At 31.4% G+C, this 21,161-nt stretch overlaps 1 protein-coding gene across 1 annotated transcript in view; it reads right to left on the bottom strand.

The window, feature by feature from the left end:
- The window catches only part of LOC139487604 (advillin-like), a 28,231-nt gene extending 8,177 nt beyond the window's left edge, over positions 1-20,054 (bottom strand). Inside the window, exons 1-19 of the mRNA XM_071272502.1 lie at positions 19,894-20,054; positions 18,906-18,980; positions 18,229-18,300; positions 17,201-17,278; positions 16,741-16,793; positions 15,740-15,845; positions 15,163-15,273; positions 14,672-14,738; positions 13,683-13,812; positions 12,800-12,878; positions 12,335-12,433; positions 11,257-11,413; positions 10,066-10,160; positions 8,996-9,133; positions 4,388-4,477; positions 3,534-3,605; positions 1,831-1,908; positions 952-1,035; positions 377-438 (exon numbers count right to left, since the gene is read on the bottom strand). Of these exons, the coding sequence (XP_071128603.1) occupies positions 377-438; positions 952-1,035; positions 1,831-1,908; positions 3,534-3,605; positions 4,388-4,477; positions 8,996-9,133; positions 10,066-10,160; positions 11,257-11,413; positions 12,335-12,433; positions 12,800-12,878; positions 13,683-13,812; positions 14,672-14,738; positions 15,163-15,273; positions 15,740-15,845; positions 16,741-16,793; positions 17,201-17,278; positions 18,229-18,300; positions 18,906-18,980; positions 19,894-19,962 (1,715 nt within the window). The 5' untranslated portion in view covers positions 19,963-20,054. The remainder of the gene's footprint in view (positions 1-376; positions 439-951; positions 1,036-1,830; positions 1,909-3,533; positions 3,606-4,387; positions 4,478-8,995; positions 9,134-10,065; positions 10,161-11,256; positions 11,414-12,334; positions 12,434-12,799; positions 12,879-13,682; positions 13,813-14,671; positions 14,739-15,162; positions 15,274-15,739; positions 15,846-16,740; positions 16,794-17,200; positions 17,279-18,228; positions 18,301-18,905; positions 18,981-19,893) is intronic.
- Between the last annotated feature and the right edge of the window lie 1,107 nt (positions 20,055-21,161).

Raw genomic sequence — 21,161 nt, 5'->3', positions numbered from 1 at the left:
GCAGGCGCAAAAATGCGTTGGGTTAAACATGTTTTTTGGTATCTGAATCCTCCCCTATATCTCTAACAAATGTAAAAGACCAAACACACAACAATATACGCGCAGTAAAACTCAGCTCAAAAGAAGTCCGAGTCCGATGTCAGAACAGGTAACAAAAAAACCTAAACAAAATGACAATGAAACATAAATTAACAAAATGACAATGAAACATAAATTAACAAAATGACAATGAAACATAAATTAACAAAATGACAATAAAACATAAATTAACAAAGGACTACTGCCAGCTCCAGACCTCAATTACACGGATTGAAAGATTATGTCTTCATCATATGAATATGCTACAATTGTTACGATATATTTAATTAAGTCGTACCTTTCTGGAGACAAGTATGTTGCTAGTGTCATAGCTGCGTGAATCTCTGTTCCAATCGAAATCTTAGAAAAATTCAAAGGATTGTAAAATTAAATTTATTTTTGATAAAACAATTGAGGGAGATATGTCAACGAGACAGCAATCAAATTATGAAAAAGAGCAACATACATCTGAATGTTAACTACTGTATTAATAGGTTTGTGAGATAGATAAAATATGAGTTATCGTTCATATTTGATTGATCAGATCATAATGGGTGATCTTTGTTGTGTAAGCTGAGGTAAAGCAGCAAATGTCATAACTATTATGTCATTCATGACGCAATGGGAGGATATATTTAAAACAAAAACTATTTTATTATAAGTTTTCATCAAATTCGGACATTTTCACAGCTAGAAAAAGATTAGATTTTATGGTCAAAATTATGAGTTATTGAACAACTCCTTGTCTTCTATTCAAATGTTGTTGTTTTATCTGTCTATAAAAATTTACTGTAACAGTTAAAATATAGACATGAATACATAAGCAACAAAAGATCAGAATTATCTATTACACAAAATATGGTTTGATCTTACCTCTCCAATCCAAATATATAAAACGGCTTTTGAAATTACTAGAAACACATCGTACGAATTCAGCGACTTGGAACCAAACTCCACCTAAATATTAAACTCATTCCTTAGATATACATGATTTTAGTTTTGATTAGAAAATATGCATGTTTTTTTTTCTCTTTCAATTGAATATACTTTTATGAAACAGTTCATGACAAATGTCATTTCAATATATATAAATCATTTTTTACATGTTTATGTAAAATATTAATTCATCTTTACTTCTGGAGTGGTTAAAGTAAGGTAACTGCATTCACGTTTATGTAAAAGCAACATCCACTTCCAACATTAGAGAACAATTAAAAAAAAATCACAAAAAACAATACATTTCTTGTAAATTCCTTACAACTTTAAAGTATCAATTAAAAATTATTTACAAAACTAATAGTTTAATTCCCTCAGTCAAAGTTGATGAATTTGACTCTTTATGTACCTTTGAGTCATAAAGCTAATTACGTTTCCTTGTTTTATACATCCCGGTGTTTTATTGGTTTTCAATTTGAGCATATCTGATGACGGTAAATACAGGAAAACGCGTCGGACGCACCAATTTCTAAAATGCTTCTATCATATTTGTTTGGCAGCGTAGTTTAAGGCGTGATTTGTAAGGAAATAAGAAGTTACCGAGTTATATTTCTGAGACTAAAAGAAAACAAGACGAAAATTCAATTAAAAAAAAAAAAATAAACATGATACAAGTTGATTAATTGACAAATTAAGGAGAGTTATACATAAACTCTATTCAGATTGAGACAAGATGCTTCGACATATTTGCATCTCCTATGCATGCGCCACACCAATTCCAGTTCACTTTGTATGATCGAATAAACAATTATTTACCTCTATGGCCTTCGTGTTACGAGTATTTGTTCCTCTGATATGATACATTTGTTGGTCTTTATCTGGTGAATCTTTATTCTGTTAATTTCAAATATGTAAAAAAAAAATTGCTGTGTAACCGCACGACTTTGTGGATGGCAAATATAAATGCATCGAAAAAAGTAGAATAACAAAAATACCAAACTTCGAGGAAAATTCAAAACTGAAATTCCGTAATCAAATAGCAAAATCAAAAGCGCAGACAGTGACCACCTCGATCATCGTCCCGTAATTTTCAAATGTAATCGTTTGTATATTTGTATGTAATAATGCATCTGTGAATTGTTGAGATAAGGCATACATAGCATATGATAATAAATAAACATTTCAAATTAAATTCCTTCAAAACAAACGTTCATGTGGAGCAGCATCTGCTGCTTACCCTTTCGGAGCACCTGAGATCACCCCTAGTTTTTTGTGGGGTTCGTGTTGCTTATTCTTTAGTTTTCTATGTTGTGTCATGTGTACTATTGTTTGTCTGTTTGTCTTTTCATTTTTAGCCATGGCGTTGTCAGTGTTTTTTCGATTTATGAGTTTGACTGTATTTTTTGTCCCTTTTTTATAGGTTGCACTGTTTCTCAAACCACGCTTTTTTTGGGAGATATATAATATTCATAGATATGTTAATTTGTTAACGTACTTGTTCCCAGATAGGATCTCGGTATTTCGTCTCGTAGGGAAATGTTACCAGTATCGAAAAACATCGTAGCGCCTAAAATTTAATTCTATGGAGGTTCAAAAGTTGAGGTATGGTTAGTATAGAATTTTAGTATAAGTTTAAACTCTTAAGAAGTTCATGGCATATACATGTTTAAAAAATGCCACACAACCCTATATTTTGACCTTTGAATAAAAAAGTAGTGCATATTAACTTTTCTTTCTGGAATATAATTTTTCACGAAGCTTCATAGTTAAAGTGTCAAAATTTTAATCGCAAAGAGAGTACCTATGGGCAATTGCACTGTCTATATTTACAGAATTGCAACCTATAGTAGTCTTTGCGAAACAGCTAAAATAAAGGAAAAAATCGATGCTTGCAGGATAAAAAATAGTTTATAACATTTGATTTTTGAGTACAATTTCGAAGATGAATTACACGTTAAAACATTGCTACTTAAAGTCATAAGAAACCTCAAATTAAAGAAAAATTAATGCATATGTTTTTTATAACTTAATGGATAGTGTTAATTACTTATGTACATATACTTTTTTCTGAAGAAAATTCTTTAATTTGTTCATATTAAGAAGTTTACTTTATTATAATTGTTTCCTTCCAGGAAGCAATACCCGGACATATTTTCCGTGGGACCCATCTCGTAAAAATCCGGTGATCGCAATACGCATGGATGTCCTTTAAATTAACTATTATCTGATTGTACATGTTAAACACGTTCTCAATATCCATACTTTTTTGTTGATTGTTGACAAACAGGTGACAATCGTTAAACGTCGACTTCAAAACACGAACTTTAATTACTTGCCATATTTTCACAACAACACTGACCGATTGCAAAAAAAAAATTGACGATTATACGAAATTTATGGGAAAAAAATGATAAAATCGTGCACAGGAGACTAAGTTTATGATGTTTGTATGCATTGGTTCAAGAATTGGAATAACATTATTTTTCACCGGTCACTCGTTTATTATGACTTTAAATTACCATTGTTATGACAAGTTTTCCATCGAGAATTTTCATGAAAGTGTCGGGTTCTTTTCCTTGTTCTATTCGTATCTACAAAAGATTTGAAGTTTTATATATTTATAATTAACATCCCACAATACACACGTGAACAAAAATAAAATTCAGAATTGAAATGGGGTAAGTATCAAAGAGATAACTCGATTAAAGAGCAAGGTCACCAATAGGTCTTCAGCACACCGATAAAATCGCTCACCCGGAGGCCACAAAACAGAAAAATGTACTACTTTAGTGAAAATGGTCGTCAAACTTACTCTGAAACAATAAAAAAACTCATCATAGATACTAGGATTGAAATTCTGTATTTACACTAGACGCTCGTTTTGTCTACCAAATACTCATCAGTGACGCATCAGTTGCGAGAAAAGTAAAAATAGCCAAATAAGGTTGAAGTTGAAGAGCATTGAGGACCATACGTTCCTAAACGTTTAGCCAAAATACAGCTAGGTAATCTGTTCCTGAGGTAGAAAAGCCTTAGTATTTCAAAATATAAAGTTGTGTAAGCTGTTAATTTATAATTTTGACCATTCAATGATAAATGAACTAAAAAAAAAAAAAAACTAACACAGGCAAGAGGCTCTTGACTTGGGACAAGCGCAAAAATATGGCGAATGGTTAACATGTTTTGTGAGATCTGAATCCTCCCCATACCTCTAGCCAATGTAGAATAAACGAACACACAGCAACACGCACAGTAAAACTCAGTTTAAAAGAAGTCCGAGTCCGATGTCAGAAATAAATTTATATTGCAGTGTTATATTGCAGGCGGTTAATTTGATTAATATAAAATTTGAAAATTTTAAATTTTATTTTACCTGCCCTATCGTACCATTTTCTGTCTCTTCACAAAGTCTCTTGGTATAAATAGCAGATGCTGTTTTGTCGTCTGTAGAGCTTCGTGTGCCCTTGAAAACGGAAAAGTACTTAAGCTAACAAATACACAAAATAATATGAATAGCAGAGGTGGTTTTGTCGTCTGTAGAGCTACGGTGAAAAAATGTAATTAGTAAATTAACGAAAGAAGTTCATTAAAACTTAACTATATTACTCTAGTAATTTTGAGTCGATCGCATTTCTTGTAGACCATTTTATGAAAAATAAAGTCCTGTGAACTGGTAAAATGTTCAGTTATACAAGATAGCATTTTTCCCCAAATCTTCATCAAATTTTAAAAGCATAAACAATTCTGAATCTAAAACGGTAATGCCTTAATTAATTTTGGTAAAGGATTCGACATCTTCACTGGGGTAAAGCTGATGACCGTAACTGCATTCACGGTCATCCCAAGATGTCGGATGAAAAATTAGGTCAGTTTCTGTATCGTCTGTTAAAGTGTTTCTATATCATTTTCTTTACAAATCATACATTGAAACGATGCAAATTTATAAAAGAATCACTCGGAAATCACTAATTACTTCTGAGAAATGTGCATGAAACGGGAAATTCGATTTGAAAAAATCGTCAAGATGACCGTAAATCACAATCGAGATGACCGTAACAGAATCAGCAATTCATAACAAGGCTGACCGTAACTGCTTTTAAGATGACCGTAATTTGTAAATGATGACCGTAACTTTTAAAGGATGACCCTCAATTCTAAGAAATATCCGATTTATATAACTATCTTTTTGTATCAAATGATTAATCGTGTTGGTATACACATATTAATATGAGAGTTTTATCCTATAGGTAGAAGAAAATAAGACGTGCTTCAAATGCAAAGATTACCATATGTATCTTTTTTACAGTAGAGGGTTTAATTTTTAAAATGAATTTGCCAAAAGACATGCAAATGAACAGGAAGGGAAAACATGCTACAAAAGCGCGATAAAATGACACCTTACAAGCATAATGAAAAAAATGCGGTGCACAGTTCAACTGCTCGACATAAGATTTTTTGTTTGTTTCTGGGATTCCTTTTAATGACATATAATAAATACACATTTTTAAAAATGCCAAAAAATTGCATGTACACCCATTGATATTAAATCGTCTTTCATTTTGTCGTGCAAATAAAATAACAGAAATATTTTGAAAATATCATTCGAATAAACTAGTGAAGGTGAGCTCCAGCAAAGTAGATCCTTAAAATAGTATTGTACGAAAAGCGTATCACAAGGCGGAACGTTGTCATTTTGTATATATAATGTATACAGAAATGTTATTCATACAGTCAGGATTCTACTTCTTCAAAATTATCTCCCCATTACGCCAGTTCATGCTCACAATCGTAGAAACGGAAGCCATTGTAGGGATGACGCTCTGCCAATTTTGCTCTTGAAAACTGATAAATTTATCCACATAGCACCATTACGATCGATCGTTATATGTCAGTTATATTTTAAAAGACAAATGTATCTACTAGCTAATGAGCATTAGTTAATGATCTTGTCTGCATTGATTCAACTTAAAAATATTGTCTGTTCGGATGTCAGATGGAATTTTTGAAAATTCTTAAGCATTTAAAAAAATTCTAATTAAATATTTCGTGGAAGGGCAGACTAAACAATTTTAGTGGTTGGAGATTATAAACCCTAGTTATCACACACAAGAAAATCATATTTTTTCGAAGATATCCATTTTCATCATCCAAATTAAAAGACTGTCGTCAAGTACTTTTAGAAAAAAAATAGCTATTCGAACACACCTACTCTGTTTTTGTGATTCATTAGATAGGTATCTCACTTGACCCATATATTTCATCTTTTCGTACTGTCATTTTTTTACGTTATAAAGTCAACCTGTAGCTTTGATATATAATAATGATAGAATCTGAAGCGATATGCTATATAAAATACTCTTGCTTTGTACGTTTTAAAGACAAAATATACACCCAAACATGCCCTAACATAAAAAGGTGCACTCGATTTTTCTCTTTTCGATACAATCGTTACCTGTTTTGGGGAATTTTTTCTTGATTCACATAATGGAAGGGCAGACACGAAAATTTCTGAACTATAAGATTGATATGTTCTCCGTCCTTGATAAAAAAAAAACGGAGGTTATGCATTTTCTACATCCAACTTATAGATACTACTAGAACACATCCGTGATATCGCGGCTCCGTGACTGAATTAAAGTATATAACTATGCGCAAGCCTTATTTTAGTATTAGTATTGTTATCTGATAAAGTCATGCCGATTATAAGATACACAGTTTTCTCTGCTATCAAATCTTTCTGTTTGAACCCGTCGAACTGGAACTTATCAATTATTGGTAATATTAATTATTTAGAAAAAAAGCTCCTGGAATGGAGTATTTTTTAATCAACAGCATTGTCCTATATGAGTTATAAATACAGTTGAATTCTTTGATTCGCTGTTTTACGTCATGCCCGCTAACAAATTGAAAACTGTACCTATACGCCTTATTTTTAGTCACAGATTTTTAGTATTCGTATTGTTATCTTAGAAAGTCTTACTGATTAAAATACTACAATAGGTAACAATTTGACAATTTAGTAGTGTCAACCCTGTGATTATGACCCGTGTATATAGCATATTAATCCTGAATACACCGTTTGGTGGTGCGCCTGTCAGATGCGGAACGTACAGATAAGGTAATAGGTAACAGGTGAATATACTATTGGTATCGGTATCGGACTCGACCCGGAACTTCTTAATTATTGGCAATATTAATTACGTGGAAAACAAAAGGGCCTGGAGTGGTGTAATTTTTAATCTACACCTTTGTACTATATTAGTTATATATAAAGTTGAATTCTTTGATTCGTCGTTTTTACGTGATGACGGCTGACAAATTGGACCTCGTAATTTTAGTATTATAGATATATAAAAAAGAAGATGTGGTATTATTGCCAATGAGACAACTATCCAGAAAAGACCAAAATGACACAAACATTAACAATTATAGGTAACCATAAGGCCTTCAACAATTAGCAAAGCCCATACCGCATAGTCAGCTATAAAAGGCCCCGATAAGAACCATGTCGTCGACTTGATATCTTATTGTTTTAATAGATACATAGAAAACTTATGCAAATGGTGTTTTTAAAATAAGAAAATTGTCGTTTTATTTGTTTCTATTAACTTTTTAAAATTTTGTTACTATATCAAACATTACAGTTAACATTTATCGCTTTCTCGATACACACAGAGCTTCGATTCTTTTGTTCTATTTAAAAAGTGTTTCCGCCTGCATATACCAAGACAAATTAAGATTTTAATCTGCTTCCTCTGGAACCATACACATGGGCTCGATTACCAAATATTCTTATGTATTATTAATTTTTTTAATGCTCCATTTATTGGCATTATGTTTTTCTGGTCTGTGCGTACGTTCGTCCGTTCGTCTGTTTGTTTGTCCAGCTTCAAGTTAAATAAAATTGAAACTTAGTACACATTTTACCTATAGTATGATCTTTTTAATTCTAATGCCAAATTACAGTTTTATCTCATTTTCATAGTCCACTACACATAGAAAACGATAGTGTAGATGAGGCATCCGTGTACTAGGGACACATTCATGTTTCTTCAAATTTTCGTCGTATCGCTGTCAATTTGTGTTAAAATTTTAACGTCGATATCAATAAATATTTCATTGTTTACGAAAAATATGCAATTTACTATCATTGTTATAAATCCTAAATATGGCCAATTATATTATAGTTTAAAAAAAAGAAATTTATGAAACATATTTATATCCGCTAACCGAGCCCCTATTGAGATTGACAAACTCAACAAAAAAGCTTTGAATACAATACGGATATTTCTTAGAATTGATGGTCATCCTATAAAAGTTACGGTCGTCCTATATATATTACAGTCAGTCTTTACAAATTACGGTCATCCTTTACAAGTTACGGTCATCTTTTTACCAATCACGGTCATCCTTGTTTTATGTTACGGTCATCTTGAAAATATTTTGATTATGATTTACGGTCATCTTAACGATTTTTTCAAATCGAATTTCCCGTTTCATGCACATTTCTCGGAAGTAATTAGTGATTTTCGAGTGATTCTTTTATAAATTTACATCGTTTCAATGTATGATTTGTAAAGAAAATGATATAGAAACACTTAAACAGACAATACAGAAACTGACCTAATTTTTCATCCGACATCTTGGGATGACCGTGAATGCAGTTACGGTCATCAGCTTTACCCCAGTGATCTTGGTGGTAAAAATATACGTTTGTTTGTTAAAGTTTAATATGCTTTTCTCATTTCGTCTTTAAACTGTTGGGCTTCATGTACAAAAGTAAAATTGACTAAATAGTCAGTTTAATGGTTGAAAATTTATATGTAATATGCAATATATGTCAATTAAAGTACAATTTAAATTCATTCTATGTTCACCGGTTTTCGTGTTTTGATTTCAATACCTGCCAGTGGTATTCTTGTTTTCTTGTTTTGTTTATATACATTGTACTTGTCAATAGTATTTTCATTTTCCTGTTTACCTGCCAATAATATGCATGAGTATGCTTTTTCATATTGATGCTGAATGTTGCAATAACTATGTAGCAGAAATTAGATGATAAAACTGTAAAGGGGCAATTCTGTAATAAGCGAACTCCTCCATTCTCTATTTTCCATATCTGAAAATATTAATATGACTATGTAAAAGAGGGATGATATATTTCAAATAAATACTTCTATTAGTCTAAAATGATTATCAAGTATGTTTAAAGCTGATATGACCACAACTTTATGGTAAACTTTCTTCAACCACAAGTTTAACCTAATGTAGTATAGACTCACGGACGGACACAAAGACCGGAACACATAATACTCCGACTACCGTAAGCGGGTCATTCAAGTTGATACCAATAGGAGAATACAATAAATCAAAATAGGACATTAAGACAGGCAAAAATCAAATGCAATGAACCAATTATACAGACCAACAGAAACAGTCCTATATGTATATATAAACAAAATATGGAAAAAATAAGCTCTGGCTACACAAACTTACATAATATCGCGAGAGGTAGGTATTTCTTGCTTCACATTAAACACCGATCAACACTTGGAAGATGTCCGATTAGGTTGATTGATTTATTATTATTGTTTTCTTTCAATGGAAAACGTTTCGTGTATTTTCAAGACGGGACAAATTTGAAATAAATCCAGTACTTAAGTTTTGAAAAGTTAGTAGACCTGTACGAAGGGCGATAATTTCGACTGCAACTATACATAATTGGTATGTTGAAAAGAATCATAAATTTCCCCTCAAACAATTCTTCTACATATCCCTTGGAATCTTGCTCCATTTGTTGTTTAATGTGTAGAGTGCGTCGCCTTCTGCCTACACAAGGAATCGGTTTCTTTCCAGCCAAACCCGTCTGCATAGTCATATAGAGAATATTTTAATACGGAAACCCTGGAATTACAACATGGGTTGTATTGCCGGATGAGAGAAGATCAGAGAAGTTTTTTTCAACTCAACAAATCCTTGAGGTTAGTATTAATATGAAAATTAACACAAGGCAAACAAGATAAACACAGATATCATATACAGGTACTTTACCTTAGTCTGTACATTATCTATGAAATCATTTTCTTCTACCGACTGTTTTCGTTCGTGCAGCTTGCAGTAGTCTATTGCTTCTTGTTCTTTGATTTCTATAGAGGATAAACAAGTAAAAAGATGGAATTGTTTTAGTGGACTAAAATGGATGAAAACCATTCGTGTATATGCATTACTTCGGTAAGGAAAAGCACATTCTCGTACAGGAAAGGTATTGCCATGGTTAATATGGTAAATGGATTCTCTGTTTTCGTTTTCCTCAACACTCAGTGAATGATGTATGGGCGGGGTATGAAATACAAAGCAACACCTGTAGGGTACGCTAGAAAAGACATGTCATGGGCAGTTAGAATATACATTTGAATTTTGGAGGTAGTGATATCTGATCTATCATATCTTAACAAATTATGAAATGAGAACGCAGGCATGATATCTGGGTACAAACTATATGGTACACTCAAAAGGCCCTATGGCAATTTAGAATATCTACGATGTAATGTATGAGATCTGATCAGATTTGATATATCCAACAGTTAATGACACCAGGGATGATATTCGACCCATAGAGATCAAAACTTTATTTGACTACAGACATTGCGATGACAATTAAGAATACATACGGCGTAGGGATTTGGATATTATCAGTTTATATGACATTTAATTCTATGGAAGAAGAATGTTTGGATTATTTAAAAAAAATCAATCAGAAACAAAAAGACAGATAAGGGTTATCGTTCTTTATATTAGAAATTCACTTTATAGAAGAAAAAAACATGACTATTGTCCGTAGCAGTTCGTCTTTTTTTTTTTGTATTTATCAACTTAAAGATGTAAACACAATTAACTCGGGCAGATACTATGTTACTATATGTTACATTCGAATGTGGAAGTGTAAACGGAAAACTGAAATTAGGGTGTTTGTCACAGAAATAAGGGTGTTTGTCACAGATCGTTATTTACAGATGTCAATAAGATCATCATAGAAATCGTTCAAATGCAGCAGCAATTAATTTATGTTTTACACTATCCTTTCAAGTCAATCTATGAGATGCAGACTGGACAGATTATCTTAAAAGAGAAAAACCAAAATCGTGTGATGTCAACTTTGCTCGGGATAGTTGCAACTAATTGTCCCGTGATATTCAAACCACATCCCCGTACGTTTATATAACTCGAACATTCTACTCTCACCTGCTATATTGCCAATATTATAAACATTTCCAAGTCCTTTTTGATCATTGTAATCTATCCATGAGGTAAAATATTGTTTAAACACTGGTGTCTCGCCTCTTTCTACGATACGGGTTATAGCTGTCCAATTTGGATACCCCTTCATTTCTAAAAAATCCTGAAAACAGTAATAAAAATCGGAAAAGTCAATATTGATCATTAAACTTTTAATGTGATTTAATGAAAAATACAACTGAAATAAAAACGAGGCTCGCCGTGGTCGATGTTGAACGACCATTTTTGTAAGTGATAAAATTGCAGGATTCATCTGTTTGGTGTCAGTACCAGTTGGGAACTTCTTCACTGAATATTCCCATTCATGAATGTGACCTAAATCACAAATGATATCGGATATGTTCCTTACGTCGTAACTACAATCCCCTTCCCTTTCATGAATGTGACCTACCAAATTAGACTATTTACCGGATTTGTTATCACATAAGCAACACAACGGGTGCTACACGTGGAGCAGGATCTGCTTACTCTTCCGAAGCACCTGAGGTCACCCTTAGTTTTTGGTGGGGTTCGTGTTGTTTATTCTTTAGTTTTCTATGATGTGTCATGTGTATTATTGTTTGTCTGTTTGTCTTTTTCATTTTTAGCCATGGCGTTGTCAGTTTATTTTCGATTTATGAGTTTGACTGTCCCTTTGGTATATTTCGTCCCTCTGTTATGTTTATGTTAAACAAATATAAGTAAGAATACTAGGAAATGACAGGTAAACGTCCACAACCATTTGCAAACAAAAATAACGAGAAGGCATCATACAGACTTGGAAAAGATCTCTAAATCGTCTCTTATCTAAAACAAATTAAAAATAAATGAAGTAAAGCTACTCTTAAGATCTGGCAGATTCTTAAATGAAAAATAAAAATATAAATATGATAGAAGAAAACTTTTTTCGTATAACAAAAGATGGTTTTAGTGAATTTTCAACCTGTTTTGTGTTTTCCTTTTCGATTTGTTTGGTCTTTATTTTAGATTACTGAAATAGGAAAAAAAAAACAATTTAAAATAATTATTATCACAAACTAAATACTGTAGCATATTTCCAAGCGGATTTCTTTTCTTCGTTTGTACATTTTCTTCCAACCCAAACAAATATACCACTAGGACCAGCATCAAGAATAAAGCAGTCCTGAAAAATAAAAGACTTGTTACAACTGTTTCCTCTTTATTAGAATTTCCAATGATTATATGATTTATATTTATTTTATTTTATTTAATTAAATATTTTCAATTTTTTTTTTTGGGTTAAATAACAAAGAATACAGAATAGTTGCAATGGATATAGTATAAACACTTGAGGCGGCATGTTGTCCTCCAGATGTGCCTGCTTATTTGTCTAGTTGGGTTACTGTCACACTGACATATAACCGAATCTCCTTTTATCATATTAAATCAGATTGAATTTCTGCGAATGTGTAATATTGTAGGGTTTAATTTGGTTAATTTAATTTTCTGGTCACAGAATAGTTAACATTACTATAATGACATGTCCTACATTTGAATCCAGGTCAGTTTGTTGAAATGGTTTTCTCGATTTTTCAGTTATTTCCATTTTTCCAGAAGCGTCTGAAACACTGAAAGCAAACACAGGATATAATTAGCTACTATATTCTATACAAAAAAGAACTGGGTAAAGAATACGTAAATGACGCTTAGACTTGATCTTTAGAACAGAACTCGTTTAGATAGAATTTATGGGCAAAGTTTAAGTTCCACAGAATTTTGACTTTCATTTTTCCCCAAAAAACATGCAGGGAGACTGTGGGTTACCCAAACATATGGTGTTGTTTAGATGTAAGACCACCAATTAAAAATCCCTATCTGTTCAACCAAATTTTGCAATGTTTACAGCTTTCTAAATATTTTACCTTTAGTTTATCTTACCTTTATAGAAACCAGGTATATCCTGGTATAAGAAAAAAAGAAAAACTGACCTCTAACAGGGATACTCCAAAATTAGCCCCTGGTTTTCTGGAAATCTTAAATTAGTATACTATGGAGTGAAATCATCCTCATTTTTAATGCAAACTCATAGACAAGTACAATTTGGCTCAAGGTCGTCGACTTAATATATTTCTCTTACACCCAATGTGTTGGCTAGTTTAAAGTAAACAAGGACATCAAATAAAGCACTATTTTGTTTCAAAGTAAGGCTTCATTTACGTTCTAAATTGGAGGGAGTAATTGGTAGTCGGACACCTTTAACACACTTATATTTTGACATAATCTTACAAAATGATGACTTTAATGTAGAACATTGTATATCAAGATGCATATATGACACTTGAACTAATTAGCATTTATTGTTAGAGTATAATACATAGTTCGACAAAAACAAAGCAACAAAATAAAAGCAAAAAAACACCCCAATAGTTTACCTATACAATTTGATCTCCGAGATAAGTTTCTTTTCAAATTCATGATCATCCCCAGCTGTCGACGATTCAGCAATGTCAGTCTTCGATCCCAAGTCAGCAAAGAATTTGATATCGGAGTTCCATCTGATATCTGTAACACATGATGTTATGTTTACAATGTAATGTAATTTGACTTAAACTCTTAAATGTTGTACAAAAATAAAGAAAAGAATAAATGACGCATATATATATCTGCTAGCCATATTATGTGTTTGATTGTATATTGTTTTCACTTTAAGTTAAAGGTACTTGAGTTACATAAGTAAAAAGCAACCATAATCATTAAACCTGAGTCTCTAAAGGGCATGAATATCAGTGAAAAGGAAACTTTACCATTATAAAAGATGAATCTACACACATATGCGATGGTGTGGGGGTACAGTTTATAGAGTGGATAAAATTGTGATATTAACGTGAAAGAAAAACAAAATCTACGCTTTCAAATAGACAAAAAAAAAATAAAAAAATATGCCATCCAAAATAAAAATAAAATAAAAACTGTATCCATTACAAAGAAAACATATCTAAGCCACCCAAAAATACTTTCACCACTTTAAAATTAAACTTTGTCATATATTTGATAATACATTATTTCAATGTTATAGTAGCACTAGTAAAAAAAATGATTATAACACAATGTAGTTGAACATTTATTTAATAGAGCTGAAACGAGAAAATAGTAAGGAACCATGTTTAGTAAGGTCTTGTAATAACAAGGATGCCAAAACATAGCATGTTCCATGTCGTATAGACGATCATAGTTCGATGTTTTCACGATAAGTATTTTATTTTTAAACAGTACAATACTTTTACTTGTTACTCAAACTGTTTTAAATTTGATAGGTAATTAATGTTCATAGATTTGTTGATACACCGTTTATTTTTTGAAATCAGAATGCCGAAAATAGAAAATATCTATACTGATACACGATGATATCAATTGCACTTACCAATTATTCTAATTTCTGCTTTACCACCTCTTTCTTCATCACGAATATTTTTGGCAACTTGATGGCCCTGAATGATTCAAACTTATTTCATACTACTTTAAATAAGTAATTATATTTAAAATATTATGAAATATTTCAGCTTTTAAAAATTCAATTTGATCAGAAAAAAGTTTGTGTTTTAAAATCTATTAAATGAATTCTTCTTTAATTGTATCTTATATTTTAAACTCATATGCATCATAAGTGCTTGCAGCATAATTTGATAGTGGCTTTATTTAACATGGCTAAACGAATTGTTATTATAAATTAAAAAAACTCATAAAACAATAGCTTTATCGTGTTAAGGATATAGACGTATGATGAACTTAATAAACGCGCGTTGAAATTTGTTGGTTGATAGAAATAACGCTTTTGTTTGTGCTACAATGCGTTGAAACTGACAAAGAAATTATTGAGTAACCTCTGCCGAAGAGCAGTTAAATATGGCTCACCTTCATACGTTCAAATGTACTGCTTTGCGGTCCATTCCAGAGATGAAGAGTTAGTCCACAGTCTAGCAGAAACACATCGCCTTGATTCAGAGACGAACAGGAACATTCAACCTGTCACAACAAATAATAAAACAATATCATAAATGCAAATAGATAGGCGTAAAAAGAAGACACATACAAACTTTTAAATACGCAGGATGATCTTTTATAAACCAGATTTTTTTAAAATACAGAACACGCAGGCTTTATGACAGCCTCTAGTCATTCAAACATTGTTTTACTTTTACACATGTGGAGCAGGATCTGCTTACCCTTCCGGAGCACCTGAGATCACCCCTAGTTTTTAAGTGGGGTTCGTGTTGTTTATTCTTTAGTTTTGCATGTTGTGTCATGTGTGCTGTTGTTTGTTTGTCTTTTTCGTTTTTAGCCATGGCGTTGTCAGTTTGTTTTAGATTTATGAGTTTGACTGTCCCTTTGGTATCTTTCGTCCCTCTTTTACAAATATGCAGGCAAACTGATGTTTCCTTCAACATTTTTGAATTTATCGGTTTGTTCAACATTGTTTTTATTTTTTTACCTGCTTAACGCGAACATTTTTCTTTCCTTTTATTTGAAACAAACGTTTTTCAAATTTTCCTCTTTGTACTTGTCTAAATCCTGAGTCAACACCTCCTGTGAGATATCTGAAAAATAACAGATACAATGAGATTTTAAGAAATAGTATTTATATGCTATTTATAAAATGCCAATGATATAATGGTCAAAATAACTGTATCAAGTTCAGGACTATTTGACAAATGACGAATATGATGTATACGAAAGTAACCACCGATAATTGAAACATACCGTTTCTAAACACAGAATTCAAAATTATTTCATATCAATTTATATCTCGTTTATTTTGTGATCTAAAAATCAACACATGATGCACAATTTCAGAAAAATTAATACACAACTTGTATTATAAACTGACAATTTCACTTCGTAAAGATGACATTACAATGTTGTAAAACGTGTTGGTCATCGTACAACCGTCTACCCTTAACACAAACAAAACTGCGTGGTTAGTCATAAAAGGCTTCGAGGTAACAAAAATATGGACCAGCTCAAAGGAGAAAATCTATTGCCTGAACAAATATACTAATTGCAGACTTAATCAACGGCAAGCATGGTTTTATATTTTACTAGCTCTTCACGAACACATAAAACTTGGACAAGTAAAATATGTATAAAGCTTTACTACAACTATCACTTAAACTTAACATGATCCAAGAAAATGAGGTCAAAGTCATATAAACCAAACGAGAAATACTTGTACACGTTAAAATAATTCAATAAACTAGATATAATTGACATACACACGTATTGACTGTTGGTCAAAACCCATTCCTTATAGTCAGTTATAAAAGGCTCCAAGAAACCACATGTTAAATATATAACAAAAAACAAAGAAAAAACCTGACCGGTGAAGCCAAACTCATTCAAACGAAACTGAACAATAACGAAAGGACTACTTGAGACAGGCTAACTAATAATGTGGAGTAATTTGTTATTAGTTGTACATGCAAGATATCTTACCGAATTCCTTTTGTAAAGTAGGAGAGAAACAGTTTTGATTCGTGGTCCTGGACCTGAAAGTATTAGACAACATCTGTCAGTAATAATCATATAACTCTCATTCTATTGTTAAAACATGTAATGCAAATGTATAATGATTATTGGTACATAAGGATTGATATTTTATTTACGCATGGAAGCATTCAACATTAAATTTTGTTACTAAATAATAAAGGCGCTGAAGTACGTCCATTATTCAATAATTCAGCGCGGTTAAATAATTTCACGAAAAACTAAGCACGTAAAATGTAAAATATATAAACAAGTTAACGTAAAAGACCAGCGAATAACAGCAATAAGGGGAACTGACTTGACATAGTATAATTTAAAATATTAAAACAACGTCAGTTGATTTTTTCTGATGGCAGCTACACAATAGTGGGTTTGAAAGATAACTTAGAAGGAAAAAAACAGTGATTACTTCTCTATGCTGGACTGGTGCACCACCAAGGTAATCATCCAGTTCAACTGTTTTATATGCTGCTACACCCATCTCATCCTAAAAATATCACGATTTCTTAATGTATATCAAAGAAAAGACAATACGGAAAAAAACCATAATCTGGCTTTAATCATAGGCATAGTCCATTGAAGACATTGACAGTGGGGTCTATTTTCCCTGTATTTGTTTCTCAATAGCATATAAATGAAAATAATAATTAATGAATTGCTTATGTTCGAAGCGCTTTTCTTGGTTTACCTTCACCAGGAATGCTCGTACCCAATAGTTAGAAAGCCAAGGAAAGATATGACAAAACAAATGAAGAGCTTTGTGGTCTAAAGGGAGGCTGAATCAATAGCCAAATTAAACTAGGTAATTTTAAATACATAAAACAATGATTAATAATTTTACATCTTTCCATTAAACCAAAATGATATCCATCGGTACATATTGATGTTTTAAGTAATATTTTATACAAAACTGCCAAATTACATGTTTTAGTCAATTGCTGCAGCAAAGGACGTGTTTAAATAAAATGAATGTATGTATATCGTTAAGACAATAAAAGAAAGCTTGACTCCAAATGATTTTGGTTTAAAAAAGAGGTGTTCGTATACAATTTTTTGGATAAATACTCAATATTGCCAAAAATATGTCAAATTACGGTTAATGATCTGTATAGAAATTAGCCATCCTATTGACATACCCAAACGCACCTTGGGATTTAATACTATTTAAAATTTAGAGTGATAAACTTGAAAATGGCCATAGTGAGAAATTAATTCAGGAGAACCTGGCTAACATTAACGCTAGTCGAAAAATAGTCTCTTTGACTTTTTTTTATTTCATAATTATTAGCACTGCGAAAAAAGTTGACAAAACTATTTACCTAAAAATAACCAAATATAATAAATAGATCTTCGATTAACATAAACATTAAATTTAACATATCAAATCCAGAGAAAATACTAATATACTAAGTCAGTTAGTGTTCTATATCAATTCACCTGAGATGTATCATTCCCTAACCAAAAATGAATATTCCATTCCAACTTTTCACTCTTTATATTTTTCTTTGTCTAAAATAAAATTAGAAATAATATATAAGAGGATGTGTAATAAACATTTGATATGTAAGTAGATTGTATGAGAAAAATACAGTTTATTTTATGTACACCACAATATTTTAATGCAGGAAATTATAACAAACCAAATATTAGATATGTATTGATATTTATTTTTTAGTTAAGGAATATATTTCATAAAATCGTTGTTAAAACACAACTGCTCATTAAGTGTCAATATTTTTTATGTTTTGTTAAATATCACATTACATAAATTCAAATGATTGTTTTTTTATCGTTTAAGAACACCATATGGATTCGCAATAAAACGATCATAATTATGACTAATAACTATCAACAGGTGCCATTGTTGGGTATATCTATTATGCCCTTAATGTGAAAGAGAAAAATCGACAGTATTTAATATAACAAACAAGAAGTATACTTTTGAAGAGGGAGAAGAAGATGAAGTAGTGGCTGGTGATGTAATGAAAATGAAAAAAATATTTTCTGTGAATTTGAATTAGGTACCGACCATGCAATAGAATTATGGGTATTCTAGGTTGTAAAACGCCCCCGTAGTAATAATAAAATGTAACTATAATAATCATAAAACCTACATGTAAAAGGATGTATGAATCGCCGGTGTAGAATTCTCCATACGTTTTTGGTTCTTGTAGAATTACCTTCATTTTCTAGAATACAAAAGAGTAACATCCTAATATTTTAACGATCGGAGTTTTTCCCTTTTACATACCTTTTAAGAAAGGTTGAATTAATTGATATGCAAACTATTTAAAAGTTGTACATGGGTAAATTGTAATATTGGTCATGTGATTTTGATTTTCTTTAGTATCTTCTTAATATTTTGTCTTTTTCAGTTGGTAACTTGGATTGATTATAATGTTTAGCACATGGGGGATATTATGATTTAACTTTGAATTTCTCATGTTTGAAACAAAATTTTAAATCAATCGAAAAAACATTAATGACGAATCACTGAATTAAGTTTCTGTCTACATGTGTAATGGCCTTTTGCTTGATTGATTGAAATCAGTTTTAAGCGAATAATTGTGGCGAGTTCTATAACATTTATAAGTCACAGATGTACTGACTTAGAGATTGTCTATAACTATAATATTTCAGTTATTTTACAAGAAGGTCCATTTTCTATCTCTTTTATAGAAGCTGCTTGTTACCCTTTATAATCTGCATATCACGTTTCTGAGTAAGACGCTGCCATAAACGAATGCTGACATTTTGAACTTGAGTCAAATAATATTTCTGTCTTTATGTTGAATCACTCATAACTGACTCATATTCCTGCACGTACATATAGTAAATTATACTTGGGCGTCTCACATCAAGCGATATAACATAATTTTCATATTCAAGAAAATGTACATTTACGATATTTTCATGACCAGTTTCATGTTTTGAAAAAGGTTTTAATCCACATAATGATAATGTATATAACTTAACATTCAGAATGAAACATACAAAGACAACAATACATTTTTAACACTTTATAAAGATATTAACAAAGACCTTGAAAAAAAATGTTGCATACTTTTTATAATACCGGTAAAATATAAATAAATGTCTTACTTCTATCCTCCATATCTGTAGGCCTGGACCTTGACCTGCCTTAAGAAAAGCTTTGTCTACAGTCCCCATGCTTACTTTTTCATTTCTATAGATCTGCAGTTAACGTGATCTAGTACTGATGACAATCAATATCGTACAACACATGTTACAGATAAATATATACAAATGTATTTTATTGACATTCATTTTATTTATCGGATTTGACATGTATGGTAATATTAATTTCATGCTGGTTTTATTAATTGTACGTTATACACGCAAAAATCAAAGAAAGGCCATTTTAAGTATGTATTAATTGTGTTGGTCTATAAACAAAACAGGTTATGTTTCAGTGTGGTCCACAGATTGACGGTTACAATTGAACATATTTGTTTTACCTTATCGTTTCATACGATTGAAGTATAAAATGGCTTAATTTACGATGATAGTTTTTAAAGTTTTTAAATTCATCATATTTCAAATTTCGTTTATATAATTGCAATACAAGGAAATAAAACCAAAACCGTGTTGGTTATATATTTTTGAAATAATTTTTCTAGTGCCGGTTTAAGGGGGTAGACCGTGGTTCAGGGAGATAACTCTTTAAATCAGTTAAGCGTTTGTAAAAGTCAAGTTCATCCATGTATTTTAAGCATTTACATGAAACAGATTGAAAATAATCTATGTAACCTAGAAGCTTAGAATATATTCTTAAAAAATGGTTGACATAAACGTACTGATGATTTTAAGAGTTATTTCCCTTAACCTAGGTCTACCTCCTTAATACATGTAAGTAAGTATCCTTCCCGAATTTCCTGCTAAGTTATTGTCATAAGTCATATATATCTGTAAATGTACAGTTACTACCTTTACTACTCAAATTTCCATTAGAAGAAAGTTAATTTCTTACCTGACCGTGAATTTGAATTTGATCAAATGAAGGACATATGTTGCGAGATTTATAACCGAACCGAACAGAACCTCAATTTTGTTTTAATAGAAAATTTAAAATCACAAAAATACTAAACTCCGATGAAAATTCGGAAAACGGAAAGTCCATAATCAAATGGCAAAATCAAAAGCTCAAACACATCAAACGAATGGATACAACTGTCATATTCCTTACTTGGTACAGGGATTTTCTTATGTAAAAAATGGTGGATTAAAAATGGTTTTAAAGCTAGCCAAATTTTTCACTTGTGTGACAGTTGCATCACATTCTATTATATTGACAACGATGTGTGAACAAAAGAAACAGACATAATATTTATGCATGTGCCTGTCCCAAG

Source organism: Mytilus edulis, chromosome 9 (genome assembly GCF_963676685.1).
Source record: "Mytilus edulis chromosome 9, xbMytEdul2.2, whole genome shotgun sequence".
NCBI lineage: Eukaryota > Metazoa > Mollusca > Bivalvia > Mytilida > Mytilidae > Mytilus > Mytilus edulis.
This window is presented reverse-complemented; position numbering and strand designations above follow the sequence as displayed.